The sequence below is a fragment of the Pseudoliparis swirei genome, chromosome 19, assembly GCF_029220125.1.
Source record: "Pseudoliparis swirei isolate HS2019 ecotype Mariana Trench chromosome 19, NWPU_hadal_v1, whole genome shotgun sequence".
Lineage (NCBI taxonomy): Eukaryota > Metazoa > Chordata > Actinopteri > Perciformes > Liparidae > Pseudoliparis > Pseudoliparis swirei.
Genome location: NC_079406.1, coordinates 18,270,885 through 18,293,281, shown reverse-complemented (window position 1 = coordinate 18,293,281; position 22,397 = coordinate 18,270,885). Strand labels below are relative to the sequence as shown.

At 40.1% G+C, this 22,397-nt stretch overlaps 3 protein-coding genes across 4 annotated transcripts; 2 read left to right on the top strand and 1 right to left on the bottom strand.

Moving 5' to 3' along the window:
* Window positions 1–766: 766 nt before the first annotated feature.
* stard14 (START domain containing 14) lies at window positions 767–6,322 on the top strand. The gene is made up of 6 exons (XM_056439754.1): window positions 767–1,274; window positions 1,371–1,518; window positions 2,311–2,414; window positions 3,229–3,346; window positions 3,453–3,505; window positions 4,983–6,322. The coding sequence occupies exons 1-6, from the start codon at window positions 1,113–1,115 to the stop codon at window positions 5,187–5,189; spliced, it is 792 nt and encodes a 263-aa protein (XP_056295729.1). The 5' UTR covers window positions 767–1,112; the 3' UTR covers window positions 5,190–6,322.
* Window positions 6,323–6,485: 163 nt separating this feature from the next.
* Window positions 6,486–10,971, bottom strand: pdzd11 (PDZ domain containing 11). Of its 2 annotated transcripts, none has more exons than XM_056439756.1 (6): window positions 10,943–10,971; window positions 10,354–10,461; window positions 9,444–9,584; window positions 9,260–9,358; window positions 8,554–8,614; window positions 6,486–7,836 (listed from the first exon to the last, which is right to left on the bottom strand). In XM_056439756.1, exons 2-6 carry the CDS (start codon window positions 10,444–10,446, stop codon window positions 7,802–7,804), a joined length of 429 nt encoding a protein of 142 aa, XP_056295731.1. In that variant the 5' UTR covers window positions 10,447–10,461; window positions 10,943–10,971; the 3' UTR covers window positions 6,486–7,801. The 2 variants fall into 2 exon arrangements, with proteins under 2 accessions (XP_056295731.1, XP_056295730.1); XM_056439755.1 differs by lacking the exon at window positions 10,943–10,971 and adding an exon at window positions 10,643–10,936.
* Window positions 10,972–11,531: 560 nt separating this feature from the next.
* On the top strand, window positions 11,532–21,339 carry gdpd2 (glycerophosphodiester phosphodiesterase domain containing 2). Its single transcript, XM_056440256.1, has 16 exons — window positions 11,532–11,612; window positions 13,262–13,497; window positions 14,188–14,291; window positions 14,436–14,529; window positions 14,736–14,795; window positions 14,911–15,009; window positions 15,130–15,223; window positions 15,538–15,683; window positions 16,217–16,299; window positions 16,921–17,080; window positions 17,188–17,394; window positions 17,487–17,635; window positions 18,775–18,922; window positions 19,014–19,096; window positions 19,180–19,205; window positions 20,993–21,339. Exons 2-16 carry the CDS (start codon window positions 13,411–13,413, stop codon window positions 21,064–21,066), a joined length of 1,614 nt encoding a protein of 537 aa, XP_056296231.1. The 5' UTR covers window positions 11,532–11,612; window positions 13,262–13,410; the 3' UTR covers window positions 21,067–21,339.
* Window positions 21,340–22,397: the final 1,058 nt, after the last annotated feature.

Below are 22,397 nucleotides of genomic sequence, written 5' to 3'. Positions count from 1 at the left end.
GCTGAGGATCCACAAACGTTGGCGCTCCGCAATCAGCGAAACTGTACAGTGCGTCAGTTGCATGTGAGGAACCTGTTGTGTCACAGCCGGCCGAAGCCAAATGGAACTATTCATTTTGAAATACGTCAGAGGCATGTGTAACATGAAGGTGTGGCTGGGTATGAACGGGAGATTGCAGAGCACACTTGCTACTTTCTTGATGTACATCTTTGCCTAAATACATTGACAAGCATGTGAAAAACTGGCTGTATGAACTGGGCTTATATTGGTCTATTTGCCAAAATGGATATCCACTGGCCTGTGTTCCACTGTGATTATCTTTGAGATCCCTTAAAAGTCATCCACTCCTTAACATCAATGCTTGATTAAAGTACCAAAAGTAGAAGCAGTTATGCAGAATGGCCCATTTCAGAATATAGTTTTTTCATTGCTGGATTTCAATTATTGATTCATCATTATGTATCACTTTAATTTTGAAGCTGCTAAACGTAGAGCTATTTCAGAAAACCAGCCATGTGTCTATACATTCCCAAGAGAAGCATTCCTCTCCACATGTTTGAGGGAGGCACGTGGACACATTTGAAGCAAGCGATGCTGAAACTAATCCTACACCATCACCGTCATTATTTCACCCGTGTTTTGTTTTTTGTGTGTACTTTCATTGTTTAACATTTACAGTCGTGATGTTATACTCTGTCTTCATCAACACTGAGCAATTCGCACCCACCCACTCTCCTGAGCAGCCCACGGGGCTCGGCCTCCCTCCTATATGTAGCCTGTTGTGTATCTCTCGCGGTGTTGTCCTGTACTAGTCACTTACTTTATCAACCTTAGAGCCTCGCCCGTCGTTTCTTTGCGATACCTGCGTCGCACACCTGGATTCCGGAAGGGCTGTGACGTCAGCGGGAGAGGTGTCCGGAGGTATGACTCAGGAATTCAACACGCACACAAAATCCTGGTCGACTGGATTGGTGACCAGCTCGCATATATCCGTGTCGCCGCAGTCACAAGAGCCGCAGAAACTCGGCACGTTGTTGTGTGTGTCAGATTATAATTTTTTTTAGGAAAGATTTTTTTTCAGAAGGAAGTTTTTGTTTTAACTAAAAAATAAAATGTCTATTTTACCCAACGAGGCGGCCTTTGCCGACTTCCGGGAGCAGTGCCTATCCACGGACAATTGGTTCAACAAGTACGACAGGCAAGGGATGCAGGTGTGGGTCGAAGGCTCTCCTGCAATTAAAGGAAACGACGTCCCGAAAGTCCACAAGATCAAGGTGAGTCTCTTTTTGACCCGCACCGTGTGAAGAAGACCCGTCCGGACGTCACGCGCGTCTCTGTGAACTCTAACAGCTGCATGTGTGTGTTTCTAGTGTAAAATGACAATCAACGACGTGTCCGCTGCCACCATGTACGACGTGCTTCACGACGGGTCGTACCGTAAGAAGTGGGACCCCGCCATGTTGGACAGCTTCGACATTGCCCGGCTCTCTATGAATGCTGATGTGGGCTACTACTCATGTGAGGACTCCTCTCTCCACCGCACAACCACTCTGGAAAGGGAAAGTGAGGGATTAGAGTTAATGTTGAACCTTCTCTAGGTGGAAGAATAGTGTTATTCCAAGACGGTTCATGATTTAAAAATGTGCTGATTTTTGTTCGTTTTAAGACCAAGTTCTGGATTCTTTTTATTTATAATTCACTTTAAAAAAATGAACATTACAAATGCAGAAAAATAAAACCGTCTGTATATGTTCATTTGATGTATATATAACAATATAGTGTATACAAAGGAAGAATAGGAAAACATTTATTTTAAAGGACATGAAACACAGTTCAACGGACATTTAAAACTAACATCAGGAATGTCCTTCCGGTATAAATAATATAACATAATATATGTTTAAAAGAAGGGACTTAAAGGAGATCTGATTTCCTCTGACAGATTCTTAGTTTGAGCATTGCGTGTTCTTTTCGCTGAGTCATCGTTAAATATATAAACAATGCTCCCATTATTTCCCTGTCAGCAATCCCTTTTGTCCATATTTACATACTCCAAACTTGATTTGTTTTTGTTTCAGTGCATTGTAGTGTTGTCACTCTTTTTTTATTGTTTTGACTTCCATTTCAAATTTATTATAATTAGTTTCTTCCGTTGGTCAGCCCTGAAGCCGTCATCGAGCTCCCTTCTTGTCCCACTGGTGTATTTATTGTCATAACAAGGAAGCACTGGTTGAGCCTACGGTTGTGTACTGAAGAAGTTAATAGTAGGAATGCAACATAACCAGATTTTTGTCTTTTCTTCTTCTGCAGGGCTTTGTACAAAGCCCATAAAGAACAGAGATGTGGTAACTCTGCGTTCGTGGCAGGTGACGGACGACGAGTACATCATCATCAACTTCTCAGTGAAACACCCGGTACGCCACCTCCTCCACACTCTCCCACTGTCCTTGAACGCGTCATTTCTACAACTCTCTGGCACCTATTAAGTTCATGTTTTGTGTGCATTGAGTTTTTGTCTACACACACCCTTTTAACCCTTGTGTTGCCTTAGGGTCATTTTGACCCGAATCAATATTACACCCTCCCCCCGCCTTAGGATTAATTTGACCCCATTCAATGTTTAATGTCGGTGTTCTTTCGGTAGTCAACGAACAAACATAAAGTGCCTCACACTTAAACTTGGAAAACAATATTAATTCTAATAATTTTCTGGAGGTTTTAATTGCTGGCGTCAAATTGAACCCAAAGGGTAAAATATTTTAGTAAATATAAAGGTAACAGGAGGGTGAAACATTGAATCGGGTCAAAATGACCCAAAGGCGGGGGGAGGGTGTAATATTGATTCGGGTCAAAATGACCCTAAGGCAACACAAGGGTTAACAAAGGTGATAGTGTCACATGCCCACATCGTAGAACTCGATTAATGCCTTGAAAGTGGTGTTTGCAGTTAAAAAGGGTTTGTTATTCTCATAAAACAGTTTGATTTGTTTTGGGATCGGCTGTAGCTCATGGGGGGAGAGTGGTCGTCCCGTAACCACAAGGTACCCGGTTCAATACCCGCTCTCCCCATGACAAAGTGTCCTTGAGCATGACACTGAACCCCCAGTTGCTCCCCGGGCGCTTCACTGCAGCCCATTGCTCCTTAATAACTAAGGTTATGTTAAATGCAGAGAAGAATTTCCCCACAGGGATCAATAAAAGTGTAAATTTGTTCTTGATTCATTCCAGAAATACCCTCCTCGCAGTGATCTCGTGAGGGCCATCTCCATCCTCACTGGATATTTCATCAAGCACACAGGACCGAACAGTTGCACTTTCATATACCTTTCACAAGCCGACCCCAAAGGTACGACCGCAACCAACGCTCCTAGTGTTCCTTTTTTTAAATTTGAAATTCCTGGCGAACTTTATTAGAGCTGTTGTTTTATAAGTGTTGCCTCTTTTTCTTCCAGGTTCTCTTCCCAAGTGGGTGGTAAAACAAGCTTCTAAGGTTTTCGCTCCACGGGTAAGTCACGCAACAAACAAACAACATTTTTGATAATATCTAGTAGCAGCACTGACGCTTATGTTATAAATGCTTGAACTGTGTGTGTGTGTCCATGAGGTGATTAAAAGTGATAAATAGGTGTGTGCCTGCATAAAGGAGTGAGAGTTTCATGTGTCTTAAAGGACAATGGTAACCATAGGAACCCAATTTAAGGGCCCGTCCTAGGTAGGCTGCTGACAAAGGAGTCTCTCTTCTCGAGATGCTGGTCTCTCTCTTTCTGCAGAACTCGTTCCCCAGGTTTGTTATCCTGCGCAGATTGTGCACTTTGGTCCAAATAGTATCAAACATCTGTGGTAGAAGCTGTCGTTGACACTTTTACTCGAAAGAAACTAAACTAAACCAAATAAGGCAATAATTCACAACTTGGTCTCATAAGGGAATGAAAAAAATGTAATTCTTTGTTACTTTTAATCATGTTAGCTGAGTAATGAAAACAACAATATAAGACCAACAGTAAGCTAATAGGCAAAAATAAAATACAATGAAGAAGTGAGACACAAAAAAATAATGTAAAATAAACAAGAAAGTAATTTAAATGACAGATACTATTTTAGCCAAGTTGTGCTCCAATGAGGGATAGCAATGAACAAAGCACGTCTCACAAAGTGCATTCAAACAGCAAGGCTTTGTTTAATGAGGGACTGGTGTAGGGCTGCAAATTGCTCACTATATTTAATGTGGCGATCATCTTCTGGATTAATCGTTTTGTCTGTAAAGTGTCTGAACAAAGTGAAAAATATTATTTTTGAGTTTACCATCCCAGAAGGCAGATGCATGTCCATTTTACTTGTAAAACTCCTAACATTATGAATATATTGTCAATATAGATCAGAATTACTGACGGGGAGACCTAAGAATATAAAAGACCTCCTGTGTCAAACCGGCATAGCAGCTCATATTGTCATCAGTTCAACAGTAAAGGACTTCAACTTCTCCACAGCAGAAAAAAACAATGTTAATTTGATAAAAATAGAAGGAATAAACATCTAAAATGCCATAAAACATATGACAATCATAGTGGGATTTGAAAAGAGCCCTGTTACCTGTATGGATCTATGTATGAATGGACCTTTGCTCAACAAGGTGCGAGAGGATAAGAGATCTGAAAGATTGGGGCGAGGCCTCTCGGGGGCGGTCTGCCTAATCAATATCTGTGTTAATATCAATCCTACAGTTTAGATTGACATCTCGTGGATTGAAGAATGTCTGTCCCTGTATTGGCGAAGGCAAGACAGCCATTGTTTGAATTTACCACAAAGATAATATCTTTTTCGTTTTCGTTGTGTAACATTTAGCTTTTTGACAGGTCGTCGGAGCTGTAAATAGTTTGATTATGTGGCAAGTCGGTTACTCCGTACTTAGTGAGCCGCTCTGTTGACTGAGCGTGAAGGTGTGGTATGAACCTCATGGAATATCTTCTCCTCTCTCCCTCCAGGTGATGGAGTGTATACACAAGGCGGGACAGAACTACCCCGAGTGGAAACAGAAGAACTCCCCCGATCAGAAGCCCTGGCTGTACCCGGTGCAGAGCAACCTGCCCATGATGGACTCCAGAGAGTTGTCCATACAGAGAGCCGACTCGCTGGAGAACATGGATGAGAGTTTGAAGGTGGCCACTCAGGACAACGAGGACGGCAGCTGAAGCGCATCAAAGTGATGGGGGGGGGGGGGGGGGCATTGGAGTATAGACTGTTTGTACTCGCACATTGAATATGACTAGAGACCTCAGACTCTGTGATGTTGCCCCGAATGCTCGTGATTTCTCCCGGTTTTCCTGGAGCCGTGTGCCTTTTGGGAGGAGCGGGAGCGTGAAGTGTTTACAGCTGTTTTAGCAGACGAAAATGAGCACAGATCAAATCCACCATGTTGAAGCTAAACATCTTGCCAGTGTTTGCCGACATGCTTTAAAACTTCTCTTTTTTGTACAGACTTATAGGTGTCAGGGTTTGAATGTGTCAGTTGCAGCGCCACGCTTCCTACGGGTTCTCAGGCCTTCTGTAGTTGCAGCTGTGTAAAATACACACAAACACGTTTTAAATGAAGAAAGGAAGCGTGGTTGTCCACTTTGCCTTTATAAGTGACTGAATGGAAATTAGATTAGTCGGTGGCGAGAGTAGAGCCAAGTGGAATTTGTACTTTTTCTTTGTTAAATGTCAGATCAAACGCATCTGAGCATGATAATCAGTTTTATTCTGTTAAATCACATTTAAACATGGCTGTTTGCAGGAAACCTATTTTTGGTACAACGGTTTTGTGTGCAGCCACTGTTGGTGTCGACCTTGAATGTTTTTTTTAAGGAGGTTTTTAGGCTTATTGCAAAAACAATTCACTGTCACTTTTTATTGCTAACCATTGCGTTTGTTTAGTTGTGATGAGTGAGCGACTATGTTGTTTCTTTCTTCAATGTTTAATGCAGAAGGACTGATTGAAGGTCCAACGTATTTATTTCAGATGTTGTGCAATCATAGGTTTATGTAATTCTTATTTAAAGTTATACAGACGCTAGGCTAACAGATCAGTTGTTGATCTCTCGGAATGAAAATATGGTTATGATGTATTTGAGCAAGTTTTAATTGTCAGTTGAATGACTACCTGAAAGATTGGAATGACCATAAAGGATATCTTTTAGTTAAGTTACTGTAACCTCAGATGAAGTTATGATGGAAGAAAAGCCCTGGAATGAAGCCTTGCAGGCCGAAGTTATGAGGTTGTTCTTCTTAAGATGATTGATGTGTAATGTTGCATAGTCTTGACTTTAAAAAAAACAAAAACTAACCAACGTAATCACTGTCATTGACTGCATTCCTCTTTAAAATGACAATCAAGTCTCAGGAGAAACGTGGAACAAGTTGAGCTACTTAAACCGGTCCAACTGAAAGGTTACCAGGGTTCAAAAGGTTTTATTTCTGTTTCCCAAATCACTGGTGCTGAAAAACACTTCAGATCAGAAAGTAATTTATTCTATGAAAGTAGTAGTTTCCAAAAGAATGAAGACAGTGTTGACATAAAACAAAAAGTAAACCTGTTGCTAGCACACTGCATCAACATCCAGATCTATTCAAATGTTTTTGCTATAATCTTATGTTAATTAATTCTACTTCCAGAGCTCATGTCCATCTGAAAATGACAGAAGTACCCGACAGTCTTCAGTAAGACTTAAATGCTGCTAACCTCAGTCTCCTGATTACAGGTTTACTATGACACAGAGGCAGGGTGCACTGTAATATCATGTTAGAAGTTATGCTTGTCAACAGTTTGGCACCTCATATACACAGTTGATACATTACATTATTAAAATATTCATCCCAGAATCAGGTTATGTCAAATAAAACATTAGCAAACATTCAACAGTATTTAAGTAACAATAACAGTCACTGAACTATACACAACTTAATATGCATTAAACAATTACAAACTGTTGTTAAATATGTAAAAACTGGGCGTACAGTACATATTCACAGTGATATTAAGATCAGTGATATTTACCAGAAGTTTTGCACCATCATTTGCTCTTAAAATGTCAGGCCCCGCTATCTGTCGCATGTGTGTCAGTGCATACTGAAATATGCACATTTTACATCTACACACTCAGTTACCAGTTTGTCAATATAAGACACACAAAAAAACAGAACCATGATATGCTTAAAAAGCTGCAGGAAAAGCTACTAAGTGGATCTTGAGTTTAAACAAAAACTTAACATGAAACATGACTAGGATTTGTATCCAGTCTGATGCATTAGTGTTAGGTTGGTGTACCTAATAAATAAGCAACTAAGCATGTGACTACTTCATATCTTTGTCATGAAGGCAGATGTGTACAGTACACACAAGTGCTACCTGTACCAGATCAAAATATATGTCTCAGACTACTGTAGAAACATTAGTTACAGGGCTTGAAGAAAAGCAAATGCGGGGTCTATAAATGTTATGCTTGACTAGAAAAATATGTAACAGTTCCATAATTTATGATGTGAAATGTCTATTTAGTGTCTGCTAATACCGTATCTTCCTTCACTTCCTGTGAATAGATCGTGATAGAGTAGAAATCATTATGTATCCCAGTAGATTAGGGAGTGCTCAGGTAGTAGATATTGTCCGTACATGGAGGACTACGAAGGAGGCCGTTAGTCAGACATCAGTCATCTTGGGGCTGGAACAGAATGGAGGCCAGAGTCTGTAGGAGTGGGATGACGAGCAGTGACGCAGCTGTCCTACTCCCCCTCCCCCTCTCTCTCTCTCTCTCTCTGCTGCCACCTAATGTACAGTCCTCTCCTTCTGCCTCTGGTAGTCTGATGGAAGAGAACACAACATTAGAGTTTGTCTTCCTTCCAGCACGATATAATACAGTGACTAAAAAGCCTGTGCGATGACATGCAGTGAGATCAGCCAGACAGTTATCTTAGCTAAGATCATTGAGGGTTGGTCCCCAAGAAGGTGGCGTGATCTTAAAGTTGTTGTTTGTTGTCATTTTAAAAACACATGTACTGGAGTATTGGCATACAATTCATGTTACAAATTGAAAATTTGGATTGGAATCCGCTATCGCACTAAATACTACTCATTTTACAGTTTTCAGTCGCTTTGGTGAATTTCTCAGATCAGTTTTAATTCACAAAATGATTTGTTTAATCTCCACATCATCTAGTCACGTGCACATCATAAAAGCGATTTCTTATTCTTTTGAAAGTGCAAGTTGCAAATGCTTTGGCACATTCATGAAATGATTATATGGAAATGTTCGTTGTTTCCTACTTTATCAATTGCTCACATGTTGATCAAAGTGTATTATACTGGTTCATGGCTATATTTTAAATCAGTCAAAAAACACAAAGGGCTAAACACACAATTTAAGTTAAACACGTCAATAACTGTACATGAATTCAGCCGTTATTTATAGTCATTAAAAGTGATTGGGTCATCAAAGTAAGAGTGCAGTACAGACGGTTGATGGGAGTTAGAGATCGCCGTCATTTTCACTTGATATGATTTCACAGAGTAAGACTTACTGTAGGGAAAGAAGCGAACCCTCATCAGTATCTCTCGCGCAGTCTTTAAAATGTCTACAGCCTGAAGAGGAAGAAGGAATGAACTTAATGCAATATAATAACTAGAATGGGCACTTGGTAGAGCGCATACCTTCGCATATCACAAGATTGGGCATTGAATTATGAACATGTTGGCATTAGTTGCATGCCAATTAGATAAAAAGGTAAATGGTAAAAAGAAGATTTAATCTAATGAAATGGTCCCCGGATAATAACCAATCATCCCACCAAATTTCATGCGACTCAAGAATATTTTGACCTTTTCATGACCTTGACCTTTGACCCAATCGATCCCAAAATCTAATGAAATGGTCCCCGGATAATAACCAATAATCCCACCAAATTTCATGCGATTCGGTTTTAAACTTTTTTTGTTATGCGAGGAACACGCATACAAATAAATAAATGGCAATCAAAACATAACCTTCCGCATTTTCAATGCAAAGGTAAAAAGACTATCACCGATATATAAAAAGCTGTTCAATTTATTGAGGCATTTATTACATATTTAAATGGGAATTAAAATACTAAAATATGTTCTAAAATAAAGGCTCGTTCCCAACAGACATCTTGTTCTGACTACACTGAAGATGTAGTAGATAGTGTATAATAATGTGTTGAATACCATCTCTATGGATCTCAATGTGAAAGTACTGCTCCAACTTACTCTAGAGTGCTCTATGTCTTGGAAATCCACCTCATTCACAGAAAGAACCTGGTCTCCCTCCTGCAGACCTGCTCGGTGGGCATCTGAGTCTGGAACCACCTGCGAGCACATCACACACAAATTAGAAATCCCAACGTGGAAACAATGAAGTCAGTAGCGCCACAAGCATTAACAACACACACACCTTGGATATGTAGATTCCCAACTGTGATGCCTTGCCCCCACGGATGTTGAAGCCCAGCTGAGCTCCTGGAGGTTTCTTCAGTACAACGGTACGAGGCAGGAACTGGGTGAGCTCATTGTTGTAGTCGGGGTGATGAACCCGCTAAAAATTGTAAAAAGAAATGCTGGCGAAATACAACGAGAACAGTGGCATGATATCTATAAAAGCCCCATGAGCCTCATTCTTCTTACACACCTTGATTTATTCACAGATACATCTGATAACCTGCAGTTACGTTACAGGACATAACAAACCAGAGAATTGGGAACACACTCAGTTCCACACATTCATCTGAATAAGCAGAAAAGCTCGATACACTTAGTTTGAAAGTTCAATTATGAATCTATATACAGTTCCGATACATTGGGAATCTTAAAACACAGTCGGTCGACAACAAACAATCTTAATTCAAGTTGCAAATATTTTCTTTTTGCAAAGCTTCCAACTACATTAATGAGGACTTTCTCCAGTCAATGCTGTGATCATTGTTACTCAATGTGACGCGTCTCCATCGTCAATAAAGATCTCTTGCGCAGGGACAAGGACACATGGGGAACAGACTACACCGACTCTCTGGGACCACAGATCAGAACGGTCAAGGCCATTTATATCCCACCGTGACACAATGGCAAGGGTTATGATCTCACCCCCAGATACAAGCCCCTGTCATCATGCGACTGAAGTTTCACACTAAGCTCCTGTGATGACATCCGAGCGACCTCCGTGACCGAGAAACTGATACACACCTGATAAAGACCTGAAGATGCAGTTGAAAGCTTCAGAAAAAAAGCTACAAAACCTCTGTGGACCTCGAGTTCACACAATATTTGTATTCAAGCACCCAGTGTGGTTCTAACACTAAGCGGCATACCTCCTGCGGGGCTATCCACGCTGGTGGGTTCTCATATGAAGGCAGGAATACCACTGGGAGCTGGTAGTCATCATATGGGATTTTCTGATCCATTGTTTATGAAAACACCTAAAGACAAAAATGTATACCGTTATGAAAAGCTCTTCCTTAAAATGTAATGTACTTCTTGTTCGAAAAAAAATATTTACATTAGTATAATGTAAAATGCAGCATAAAAACGAGCTGAGACCAAACATAACAATACATGTCACTGCAAGTACGTTCAGATCACATATAGTTGAATACTCACCAGGTTACCAAAATAAACTATTTCCAAAGAGTAACCCAGCGGATAATTGTGCAAATCCGGAAATTGGATCAGACAATGGCGATAAAATTAGATAATTTCACACGAATGTGCAAACGAGAGGCTAGCTAAAGCTAAAGCTATCTTAACTGGTTAACTCCGACACGAGCCTGCTCCGCTCTCTTCTTCGCACGTTAACTAACTTTCACTGTTACCATCTTTTTCAACTATCACGACATCCAGTGCGTGACTTCTGGAGGAAAAAGTGCAGAGTGACAGCCATAAAACAACAAAGTGTCTAACCTGCCAGTCTGAAGGCGAGCAGGAAGCTCTTTTTCTCGCATTAACGCGATGACTGTGGTTTCCAGTGAACTACCGCCACCTACTGGCAGGGAGGAGTCACTGCAACCTGCAGCGAAGCAATTGGGCTAATTTCTCCTTCCGAGAAATCCTAACTCGATAATGAAAGATAAACCGTCGTCATTGTTGTGAGCAGTTTGATGTAGGAATTAGTTGTTGAGAGAAAATGGTTCCTGCATAAAACTACTCACAATAAGGTCAGTGGATTTTTTCGAGTGACCTGTACTACAAAAGGAGTTCAACATACCTCGGATAACCCAGGGCTTCTCATATGACCATGAACAAATTATGTGGTGTTATAGAATGTGTGACCTTGAGGAGCCAAATTATCTGTCTTGACTAGTTGTTAGTGTACACGTTCAGTTTTCCTTTTTTTAAGCTACACGTTTCTCTCTGAAGCCGATTTGAGCTGTTTGAATCCTCCCTTTCTGTTTGGGCTACACCCCTTCATCCCTTCACCCATTCATGTGGGACCATTCTCATTCAGTTCACGGACTCACACTGAAGTGAAAAGGATGCCAGACAAGTAGAGGGGAGGCCGACAAAGTGGTTTTCCCACCGACTGTGTTTCAGTGACAGTGCAGAGGAATTTAACAGCACAGTGTGATTAATGGTGAGTCTCATTTGTTTTTGGAAATAGATAGAAATAAACTGGTTTGAACCTCTATTCCTGCTGTGAAATAAAGATACAATTACAAGAGAGATAACAACTAAAAGAACAGACAATAAACAACATGTGAGTGTGTGGATCTTAAGTGATGTAGAAGGTTGAGATGATTTTACAGTTCTGTTAGTCCATATTTCTGTTAAAGTGGAGACAAAAAGTATCTTTGATTACGTTGCTGTTATTGAAAGCGCTGAGAGCGTGTGAAATTGACTTTCTGGATTACAAACTAAAGACGGAAACTGAAAAGGAAAGTTGCAGGTTAAAAGTCCCAGCAGAGCAGCATGTTTTCTTGTTGACGGTGAGTGTGAGGTGTGTTGGCGATTTCCTCCATGTGTTTATCCTGGCATTAACATCACTCATTTAAAGAATATTTGATTGAATACTTTTATCTCTCATCAGTTTTTAATTGCACTGACTAGTTACAGTTTAAGTGGCCAACCAGAGTCAATTTAAAACACAAAAGTGTCCGTGTGGATTTGCACGGTGTGTCTCTGTGCAGGGACCAGAGCTGGGCCTTTATTTTATAGTTATATGAAATTACACTTCTTAGTAAGTGTGCTTATGCAACAAGTGGGATTATCTCAGTGAGGTCTTTCATCTTGTGTGCTTGACAAGGACATACAAATGACACTGTTCAGGCACTCTACCGTGAAGAAGTATTTCATTGTTCTTTGATTGTAAGTGGGACGTTTCCATTTAAATATTGGTTGATGTCACATGCTTTACAGTTATTACTCAATATTCAGCTGAGATGTAAAACTCTCTTGAAAAAATGCAGTAAAACCAGGTACATTGTGTTGCACATCAGTGACACTTGCACCTGTGGGCTTGTGCAAACATGCACGCATTAGAGGATAAGCTCTTTGTTTCTTTAGATACAAATATTACTTAATGCTAAAAGGTAGTTTTTTTCCTATACTTTAAAGAAAACATATGACTGGAATGTGATTGTCAAGTTTTGTCTCAGCTTTACCTATTTGATCTGTTCAAGGCTCAGGCTTTGAGCACTCATGTGGGAAGATAGCTGGCAAAACCTCAAGTCAAATCAAGTCAAACAAGAAACCGTTGGTCGTGTTACACCTTTTTCACAACAGCAACCTCTTTGGTGGGTGACAAAGAAGAGGTGACTGTAAACTGCCTCAACTGTTGGATCATAGGCCCCAACATGTTCTATAGCATCTTGCTTTGCACGATTATTAGGCTGCATATCAACATGGAGGTTCCTATCTAAACTACTTTAAACTAAACATTTATGAAGTCACTATCTATGTCCAAAGAGTGTCCTTCACTCTGTAAGTAATGTTTGTTCTTTACTCACGGACAGTTTATTTCCTCCACCCCCTCTCTGTGCATGGATGGTGCTTGTCACTGTGGATGTTTGTGTTGACAAGGCTCCAATACTGTGACATCACTGTGATGCCGGCCTGTGCACTAAACTCTCAATACCCCATGGTGCTGGCCATTGTGAGTGCTGCCAGTGGCGATACCCCATTCTGCACACAGGCTCCATTGAGAGGCGTATTGAGCAGGGATTGCCTTGATACCCCCTCCCTAGTTTGCTTTCTGTCACAGTCCTCTTTTCTTCTCCTTCATAGGTTTGAAGGGGTGAATGCGGTCGGGCCTCTCCTCGGCATCCAGAGAAAGCTCTTTCTGGGCTCCTTCCATCCTTCAGGCTGTATCAGGTGTCCAGGTTGTGCTGAGCAGGAGCTGCACTTAACTACCTTGTGAATGAGGAGGAGAAGCGATGTCTCCAGACGATAGCTGTGGCAGAGTTTGCAGCAGGGGCTTATATAGCTGCCACTGGAAGCACTCGAGTATACCGAGGAGAAAAGTGAGTATTTGTTGAAGTTTTAAAATATAAATATTCTAATATGACCATCAGGGAGATACGTCTTTGGTATTTTAATGTCCTTCAAACAGCTCTCTATTATCTATTTCAGTCTCCGGGTTCCTTGTGCTTTCACTGAGCATAACTTTTACAAATCCCTGTAATCGGGGATTAGCATTCCACCGGACTGAACTCTAAAACATATCCAATGAACAGTTTTGATACACGAAGCACGTGTTTTAAATGCATTTTAAATTTAACTGAATACCATTTTCTAGCGAAAGCTAATCAGATATTCAAATGTGATGTAATGTAAATGGAATGATGATGATAATGACGATAATGATGATAATGATGATAATGATCAAAATTGTCTGCTAAGAAAAATAAGTGAACATGCAGGCCCTAGCAGGCTTGTTTTGGATTCATATGGAAGAGGCTTATAAAGGGGGGTGAGAGGGACCTATAATTGTGTACAAAAATAAGAGGGTGGAGAAGTGTGATGGTGATGGTGAAAGAGCATAAATGGATTGTTTGTGCACAAAACCAGCATTGTATTCTCTCCCTTTGGAATACACACACACACACACACACATACTTTCACTTTCACACAGCATACAACATATTTGTATTATTATTTTAACCCTAAAATGCTTTTAAGTATCAGCAATTGAATAATATTTCTCTTTTTAGCGTGCTCTCTGTTGGTTCTCGGTTGTGAGCGTGGTCTCCCTGCTCTCCTTGTGCTGGATGTACATCTGTCTGGTTACGTTCAATGACCGAGACGATGTTAACTGGTGAGTGATCCCAAACATGCAGACAAATGAGCCGCGTTGGATCTCTCACAAAAGCCCAGATTCCTTTCTTTTCTTTCCATTCTTTCTTCTTTCGTGACCTTCATTCCGCTGACCCTGTGCTGCCCTCTTTTGTTCTATTATCAGGAAAGGCTTCGCAAATCTGAAACGATGGGTGAATTGGTTCATGGTGCTGATTATCATTTCTGCTGTGCTAACCAGCTACTGTGTTCTGCTGCTGGTGAGTAAGTTGCTTCTGTGATGTTTAAGATGAAGTGACTGCAGAATATTATAGAAGGGGTTGATTACTGGCATGAAGTAGCTAAATAACAAACATAAGATAGCTTTTGTTTACCATGTACTATATATAACCAGATATTATGGATGCTTAAATCATTCTTCAAACATAGTAGTAATAGTTTCATAATTCCGTCCTGTTCATTACAGCTCTTTGCATTGGTCCAAGTTGCCTTAGGGGAGCCGCTCAACTTACACTGGCTACACCAGGTACACATTTAACCACCCAACCCTCTACCCCAAAATATGCATAATCTATATATATATAATCTATATATATTGTTCAAATTGTTGAGTGTGCTATTTGTACGTTTTCTCGACACAGATCTTCTTATTTTTTGGTGTGATATTCATCACTTTTGGAGTCACAGGAATTTGCTTCAAGTGGCCAAAAGAATTGCCGACTGTTCCTTTGTCACTGCAGGTACAAGTGAGGCTAGTTTTTGGGAACGATGCTGAGAGAGTAAATGTCTGTTTTTGTGTGTGTGTTTAATTGTGTTGTGTACCTTGTGTGTTTCTGATATGTGTGTCGGCCTCCTGGCAGGCCACAGCTCCTTTCTTGCAGTTGGGTGCCGTTGCAGCGTTGACCCTGCTGAGCTTGTTTGTCTTCCAGGGCTTCCACATGGCTGAGGAGACATGTATGTAATCAGATGTCATTTAAAAGCACACTTTGATAATCAGCTTCACATGATATCACATATGTATTTTAACAAATGGCTATTGCTTTACCAAGTTATAAGTATAAGTGAACAGAACTATTCATGTGTCAATATCTGCGAGGGAAAAAGGATAAAAGAACTGATGAAAGATATTCTTCATACAACCACAGAACAAACAATGTTGGTTATTTACTCCCACTATAAGTGCCTTCTGTACAGACCTCTCTTCAGACTCACCACAGTGTAAACAGCTGAAGAGAATGATCTTATTGTTTGACGTTTGTTCTCACCAGGGTCTAAGTTCCTGATTGCAGTGATATTTGTGATACTGTCAGCAGCCATCTTCCTGTGTCCCCTGTACATCCAGTCCCCTTGTCTGATAGAGCGGACCAAATTACCTGAAAAGCCAAAGCTTTTTGGTCACCGCGGCGCACCCATGGTGAGCATCCTGTTTTACTTGACGATACCCTAAAAGGTACACAGGTGATCCACCTCGCATTGTGTTGTTCTTCTTTTCAACTTCTTTTTCAACTTTGCTTTTCAACTTTAACTTTATTGTGCTCAAGGGGAAACTTTGTTTTGCAGTCAGGTAACATATAACTGACAGGGACACAGGGTTAAGGGATAGTAAACATGATAACAAAAATGTTTTTAAAAAACAGGAATACCAGGAATCGTAAGTTCTTATAGAAACTAATGACCAGCTTCATCAATAAATGTGGTGGCCTGAGTGATGTGTCCTTTCAAGGGATTGAAAGCAAATAAGTTATTAACCAAAATTTCAAACGAATAATTTGTAAGCCAGTCCAATAGAAATGGTTTTACATGTTGTCCATCGATATGCTGCACTGTCCTCGTTAGTTTGCTAGTTTGCTTCTGGGGTCCCCAATAAGCACAGCTTAACATGGCTGTGTGTGTTTTCAATTAGCTTTGGGCTAGTTTGTCTCACCCATCTGTCCTCACTGTGCTCAGCTGGCCCCGGAAAACACCATGATGTCATTTAACAGGAGCATCGCGTGCGGAGTGACAGCCTTTGAGACAGACGTACAGCTCAGGTACGTGACCTTTACAGACCTATCGCACGCACTGACCGTTAGTTACTGTTGCTAAATCTGTCACGCTTTATTCTTTTGGCTTCTCTAAATGTAGCACAGACTTTTCTGGTTGAAATTAAAACTGAATCCATTGGAACTTTTTTACGTTGTCATAACATTTGACCCTACCGAGGATTGTCGGTCAGAACAACCAGAAAAGCATTCTTATTTTTGGCATCCTATATATTTGATATACTATGTATTGGGATGTACTGAATGTGTCTTTCTGGCATAATAAATATGTTGGTAGTGTGGGTATTGGAACACACCCCATGTCTGGCTGACATGAAATGAGAATCCTAAATATTGCCACAATATAATCCTTAAAGACTTGATGCTGCAGCTGCAAGAGACAGACAGATATTCAGCATCCTCACCAGCTGATTGTACATATACAGGAATTGGAAAAAGGGGTGACTTTGAGTGACAACATCCTCGTAGGGGAAAGGTCTATGATCAGTTACTTCTCTCTGATCCTTCCTCCACAGAGGAGTAAATTCGGGTTACAAATTGCGTAATGCACCTTTCAATTTGGATTGTTTCGGCTTCACAGAGGATATTTGTTTCCGCTTTCTAACCCAGTAAAGACAGAATTCCCTTCCTAATGCATGACAATAACTCTGGGTTCTTGCTGCGAACGACAAATGTCAAAGAGACGTTTCCCAATAAAGAATTCAGCCACAGCAGCAACCTGACCTGGGAGGAATTACAGAGTCTGAATGCAGGTGAATGGTTCCTAAAGGTGAGGGTTGAGCTTTGACACGTACCTGTCCACACACTGACTCACAAACATGGATGTGCTATCATGCTGCATGCCACTGTTACAGGAAATGTGGTCTGGTTTTCTAGACAGATCCTTACAGTTCAGTGTCCAAGCTCTCGGAAGAGGAGGTGGAAACCGCCAGAAATCAGACCATTCCCTCCTTGCTCCAGCTCCTTCACCTCGCCGGGCAGCACAACATCTCAGTGCTATTTGACCTATATAGCTCCAACCAGGAAAATGACACAGTGGACACAGTCAACACCATCTTGAGTTCTGGCATTGAGCCAAGCCTGGTACGTCTGATATATTTAGTTACAGTAAAATACACTTCAGATAGCTTATGATAAGGCATATTTTGTTATGGTGTTATTCTTTCTTTTTCCAGGTCCTCTGGCTTCCTCCAGCAGAAAGAGAATATGTAAATAAGACTGCTCCAGGCTTCACACAGATCTATGACAACGAACATGTTATGGTTAATGAAGGGGGGGAACACCTGAATGTGAAATACAGCAAGTTTAGTTCAGAAGAAATCAGGTAAAGGGAAACACGTGAAACTAGAACGGGCACTCGGTAGAGCGCATACCTTCACATATCACAAGATTGGGCATTGAATTATGAACAGTTTGGCATTAGTTGCATGCCAATTGGATTCAAATTGACCGCTCTATGGTAAAAATAAGATGTTGACCTTTTCATGACCTTGACTTTGACCTTTGACCCGATCGATCCCAGAATCTAATCAAATGGTCACCGGATAATAACCAATCATCCCACCAAATTTCATGCGATTCGGTTTAATACTTTTTGACTTATGCGAATAACACGCATGCATACAAATACACAGCGATCAAAACATAACCTTCCGCGAATGCGAAGGTAACTAAACACACCGATTATATCTGTATGGCGGTGCCAGGAGACATGCAGAGCCGTGTGCTAATTAGAAGTGTGTGCGCGGCATGCTAAGACACGGTGCTGGCGCTGACTATAGAGGCGCTGGATCGGCCTCCAGGGAATCAAATAATAGCAACCCAGGAGTGGTGCTCCGTGGATGAGCAAACAAACCATTAAAAATGTCTAAAGAAGGAACAAACCATTAAAAATGTCTCAAGAAGGATAAAAATGAAACGCAGTGCAGCAACAGAGAAAGTGAACTACATAAAATGTAATCACTGGACGGCACAGGTTAGCACTGTTTGTACATAAACATGTAATCTTATCTTTAATCACATGCATTTAATCATAATGAAATGTTGTATGGGATACATGGGTGTCTGGTTAGGGATCATGATGCTTGTGATGGCAGGGTGGGTGTGTGCACCTAAGTATGTATCTTCTTATCCCTGTCCATCCATGCAAACGGAAATACTGTATGGTTTTTATATGTTTTATAGATTCTATTGATTATGTTTTTTAAACCAATGCAAAAATAAGGAAAGCATGATAATATTTATGACACCAAATAGAGATGAAATGCAAAGGAAAAAAAGACAAAACCCACAGGAGCGTATGTACATTAGCATGCACGTAGACGTTCATACTTACAAACATAAGACATATGCAGATACAGACCTGCATACAAACATCATTACTGTCCTGCTTTCCATAGACACCGTATACTTCTGTCTTCATTCACCTACATTGTAATCTCAACAAATGTTTGTATCTGCCAGCGGCCATCGGAGCAGGAGGGTTTCGGTGAACCTGTGGGTGGTTAATGAGGGTTGGCTCTTCTCTCTGCTGTGGTGTGCGGGCGCCAGCTCTGTTACCACCAACTCCTGCCACCTTCTCAAAGAGATGGAAGAGCCTCACTGGGTCATGGTGAGCAATGCACACAGCTGCACGAACAGGAGCGAGCGCTTTGCTTCCCTTTCTGGTTGTTTCAGTAACACCGCAGGTTTGTGTGTCACAGGTGCCTCTTACTTACAAAATAATATGGATTACAGTGGACATTGTATCGATTCTGATAATGACGGGACTCTTCATCTTGAAGTGGTAAGCAGCGCACACATTTGAGTCTTCAGTAAATGTTGATGGAAGTGGATAGACTGACTCATCCACGTCACTGTTTCTTACAGGAAAACACGTTCCAGTGACAGAAAAGGTACGGGACCATTTCAATATGTTAACATCAGGGTTGCAACTAATGATTATTTTTATTATTGATCCATGCCAGTCGTTTTCAAACTTTTTTTGTCGCGCCCCAATTCGGAAGAAGAAAGATGTTTAGGCCCCACCGCCCCAACAATATTTTAACAAAATGGTCAATGCTGAATTTGTATTGAAATAACAACTTTTTGGGACTCCTAATATTTTGCAATCACTTTCAATTAAACCAGATTGCTCAATCAGACCAAAAACTAATATGTTTTCAATCACTTTATTAGAATACAAATACAGTTCTATCTGTGCAAAAAAGAACAAATATTGAGCACAAGAATAGCTTATTTTGTCAGCAATTAACCTGTTTTGCAATGAATATCTTTTTAAGATAATAACAATTAAGTGCAACCTGTGAAAAACTAAGACAAAACAAGTTCAAATATTTGGCAATAATGAGTTTTACTGAGTTGTTCACTGCATATCTTTTCAAAACAATTATGTGCAACCTTTGCAAAACAAAACCAGTGCAGGTATGTGTGAGTCATCACGTTGTATCATTATTATACGCTGCAATGAGCTTTCCACTACATCTCCTTTTTAAAACCATGTTGCAGGCTTGACACGGGCACTCTCAATTAATGCTCAATGTTGAGCTCTTGTTTTATAGGACAACAGCAGGAAAGCCGAACTCAAAAAATCTTGGCTGTCATGCAAGCGCAGCGTAACCTGTTAACGCCGTAATGTAAACATTTACACTAAAGTACAGGCAGTACGCTCTTTATTTATGAATTACTTAGTTTTAATGTCGGTGTCATTTGTAATATGTGAAGTTCTCAATAAAGGTCTTGAAATTTAAAAAAATCTGCATTTCCCCTTGAACCCCACCTGTAACGCGCAGTTTGAGAACCACTGATCTATAATTCTTAAATCTATGAAGTCAACATTTCCCAAATTCCGTGGTAAATTCTTCAAATTTGCTGTCCCAAACCAAAATATTTTCATGTCAGTATCATAAAAATCAAATGAAAATCAACAAAACTGCAACCAGGAAAAGTTTGGGCCTTTTTGCTTGAAAAATGACTTAATTGATTATGATTATTAGTAACATTTTATGTTGATGTGGTAACTTTATTAACCGACTAATTGTTTCAGTACTAGTTACTTTAATGACAATAATGATACTTAAAAAAGACTTCCTGTATATTAATCTAATCTATCCTTTGGGTTTGACTTGAAGTTAATAACGGGTTAATGCAACGATGATAGCAAAATTAACTTTAAAAATGTTTGTCTGTATTCTTCTTTAGAAAATGTTAGAATGCAAGCTAATGGACAAGAGCTGTAACTATGGCTCGATTAAGTGTTAAATACATTAATATCAATATCACATGTTGGATTGCCAGGTTGTAAAACATTTTTTTTTGACTTTGAACGTTATACCACTTACATGGATCATCAATTTATTAACAATTTGTCAACATTTACATTATTGTTTCCAAACATTAAAAAGGAAGAGTTGAATGATTAAAATATTTACAAACAAAGTTTTGTAGACAGTGACAAATAAATGTAAATGAATCAATGGATAAGGAATATAATGGCATCATTCCCAAAATGAAAGCAAAATTAAAAAAATTACAACCTGGTTACCCAAATGTTGTTCTTATTAATCGTTTACAACTGATCGATAAATTATTAGAACATTATTTATCAACCATAAACAAATCTATAGCAATTAAAAAGTATTCATTTGTCTGTTTTTATCGGGGTTTTTTGGACTCTATACAGGGACAGACAGGCAAAGAAACAATACTTCAACCTGGAACGAGAAAGAACTGTCTCCCTTCTTATCCACCGGGTAGTTTGTTTGACCTTTTCTGGCACAAAACTGACATAGATCCTTTTCTGCACCGCCACAATGGTTTGGACCTCAACCAGGAAGAAAGCAAGTTAATATAGCTAACCATAAACTGTACTCTTAAGCCAATAAAAAATGATCTTTTGTTTCTGTTTTATAGATTTAACTGTGTATTAATCATTCTTCTGTTGCTACTGCTGTCTGATTTGATCACAGCTGGAAAGACGTGTATATGCTGTAAACTGAGCCAAAAGCACAATGAATATTTTCTACACTGTCCTGTGTCTGTGTAATTTATCCTCAACTTCATACATATTTTTGTTTCTTTATTTTATGATTCCATATTTTTTAAACAAATGAAAGAACGGTCAAATATTTCTGCACTCTGCCTTTTCACTAAAAATAGAGAAATACATTACAGAGCACATTTTACCTGAACAATGTGTAGGGACTATTACTTTCTTTCTTCTTTTTACATTTAGCTGATAATAGTTATACTAGGGTACGTATTTAAAGCAACACTTTGACTTGTATTGGAGTACTTTTACATTGTGGCATTTGTACTTTACTTGAGTAAAATATCCGAGTATCATCACTGTGATGATACATAGTGACATCAATGTTTAAAAGAAAATCACTCTCTGTTTCCTCAGACCAGCAATATTATGACTAACAATGGATAATAAAAAACAAATCAAAATCGATGCAGCATAATCAGAGATGTAGTTCTTCCTTGCCAAAGGCATGGCGCCTACATTACCCATGGTGCAACTCGCCCGCCGACAGTTCGGAGATTCGATTCGCCGTTAAGCGAGCAGCTAACGTCACCTTTAGCTGCTCGCCTCCATCCGAGATGAAGAGCGGGCTCAGCGGTCTAACTCCACACCCCCAGCATTTTTGGTCATGTCCAAACTTGTAGTCCTCAACACAAACGGACTCTGGCTCACTTGAGACAATGTTTTAGAGTTGTAATAGCTCCCTCTGGAGTCTCAAAAGACTTTAACAATGTATTTGAGTTCCCTTCACATTACGCTGTAAGCTAGCTCTCCTTGAACCTGTCCAACGGCACCACTAGATGGCACACGACGCAAGCATTTGGAGAAGAGGCTCATTGAGGCAGATCAGTGAAAAATGTAGGTTAACCCTGAATAAGATGTTTCTCTTGAGATATTAACGGATGAAGATGTCATGCTATAGATAATCTAAACTGAGGTAGTGTATTAACATTAAACTGTCTCAATGAGGCTGAGAGCCACAGGGACTTTTTCAGAGGAGGTGTGTGTGTGTGTGTGTGTGTGTGTGTGTGTGTGTGTGTGTGTGTGTGTGTGTGTGTGT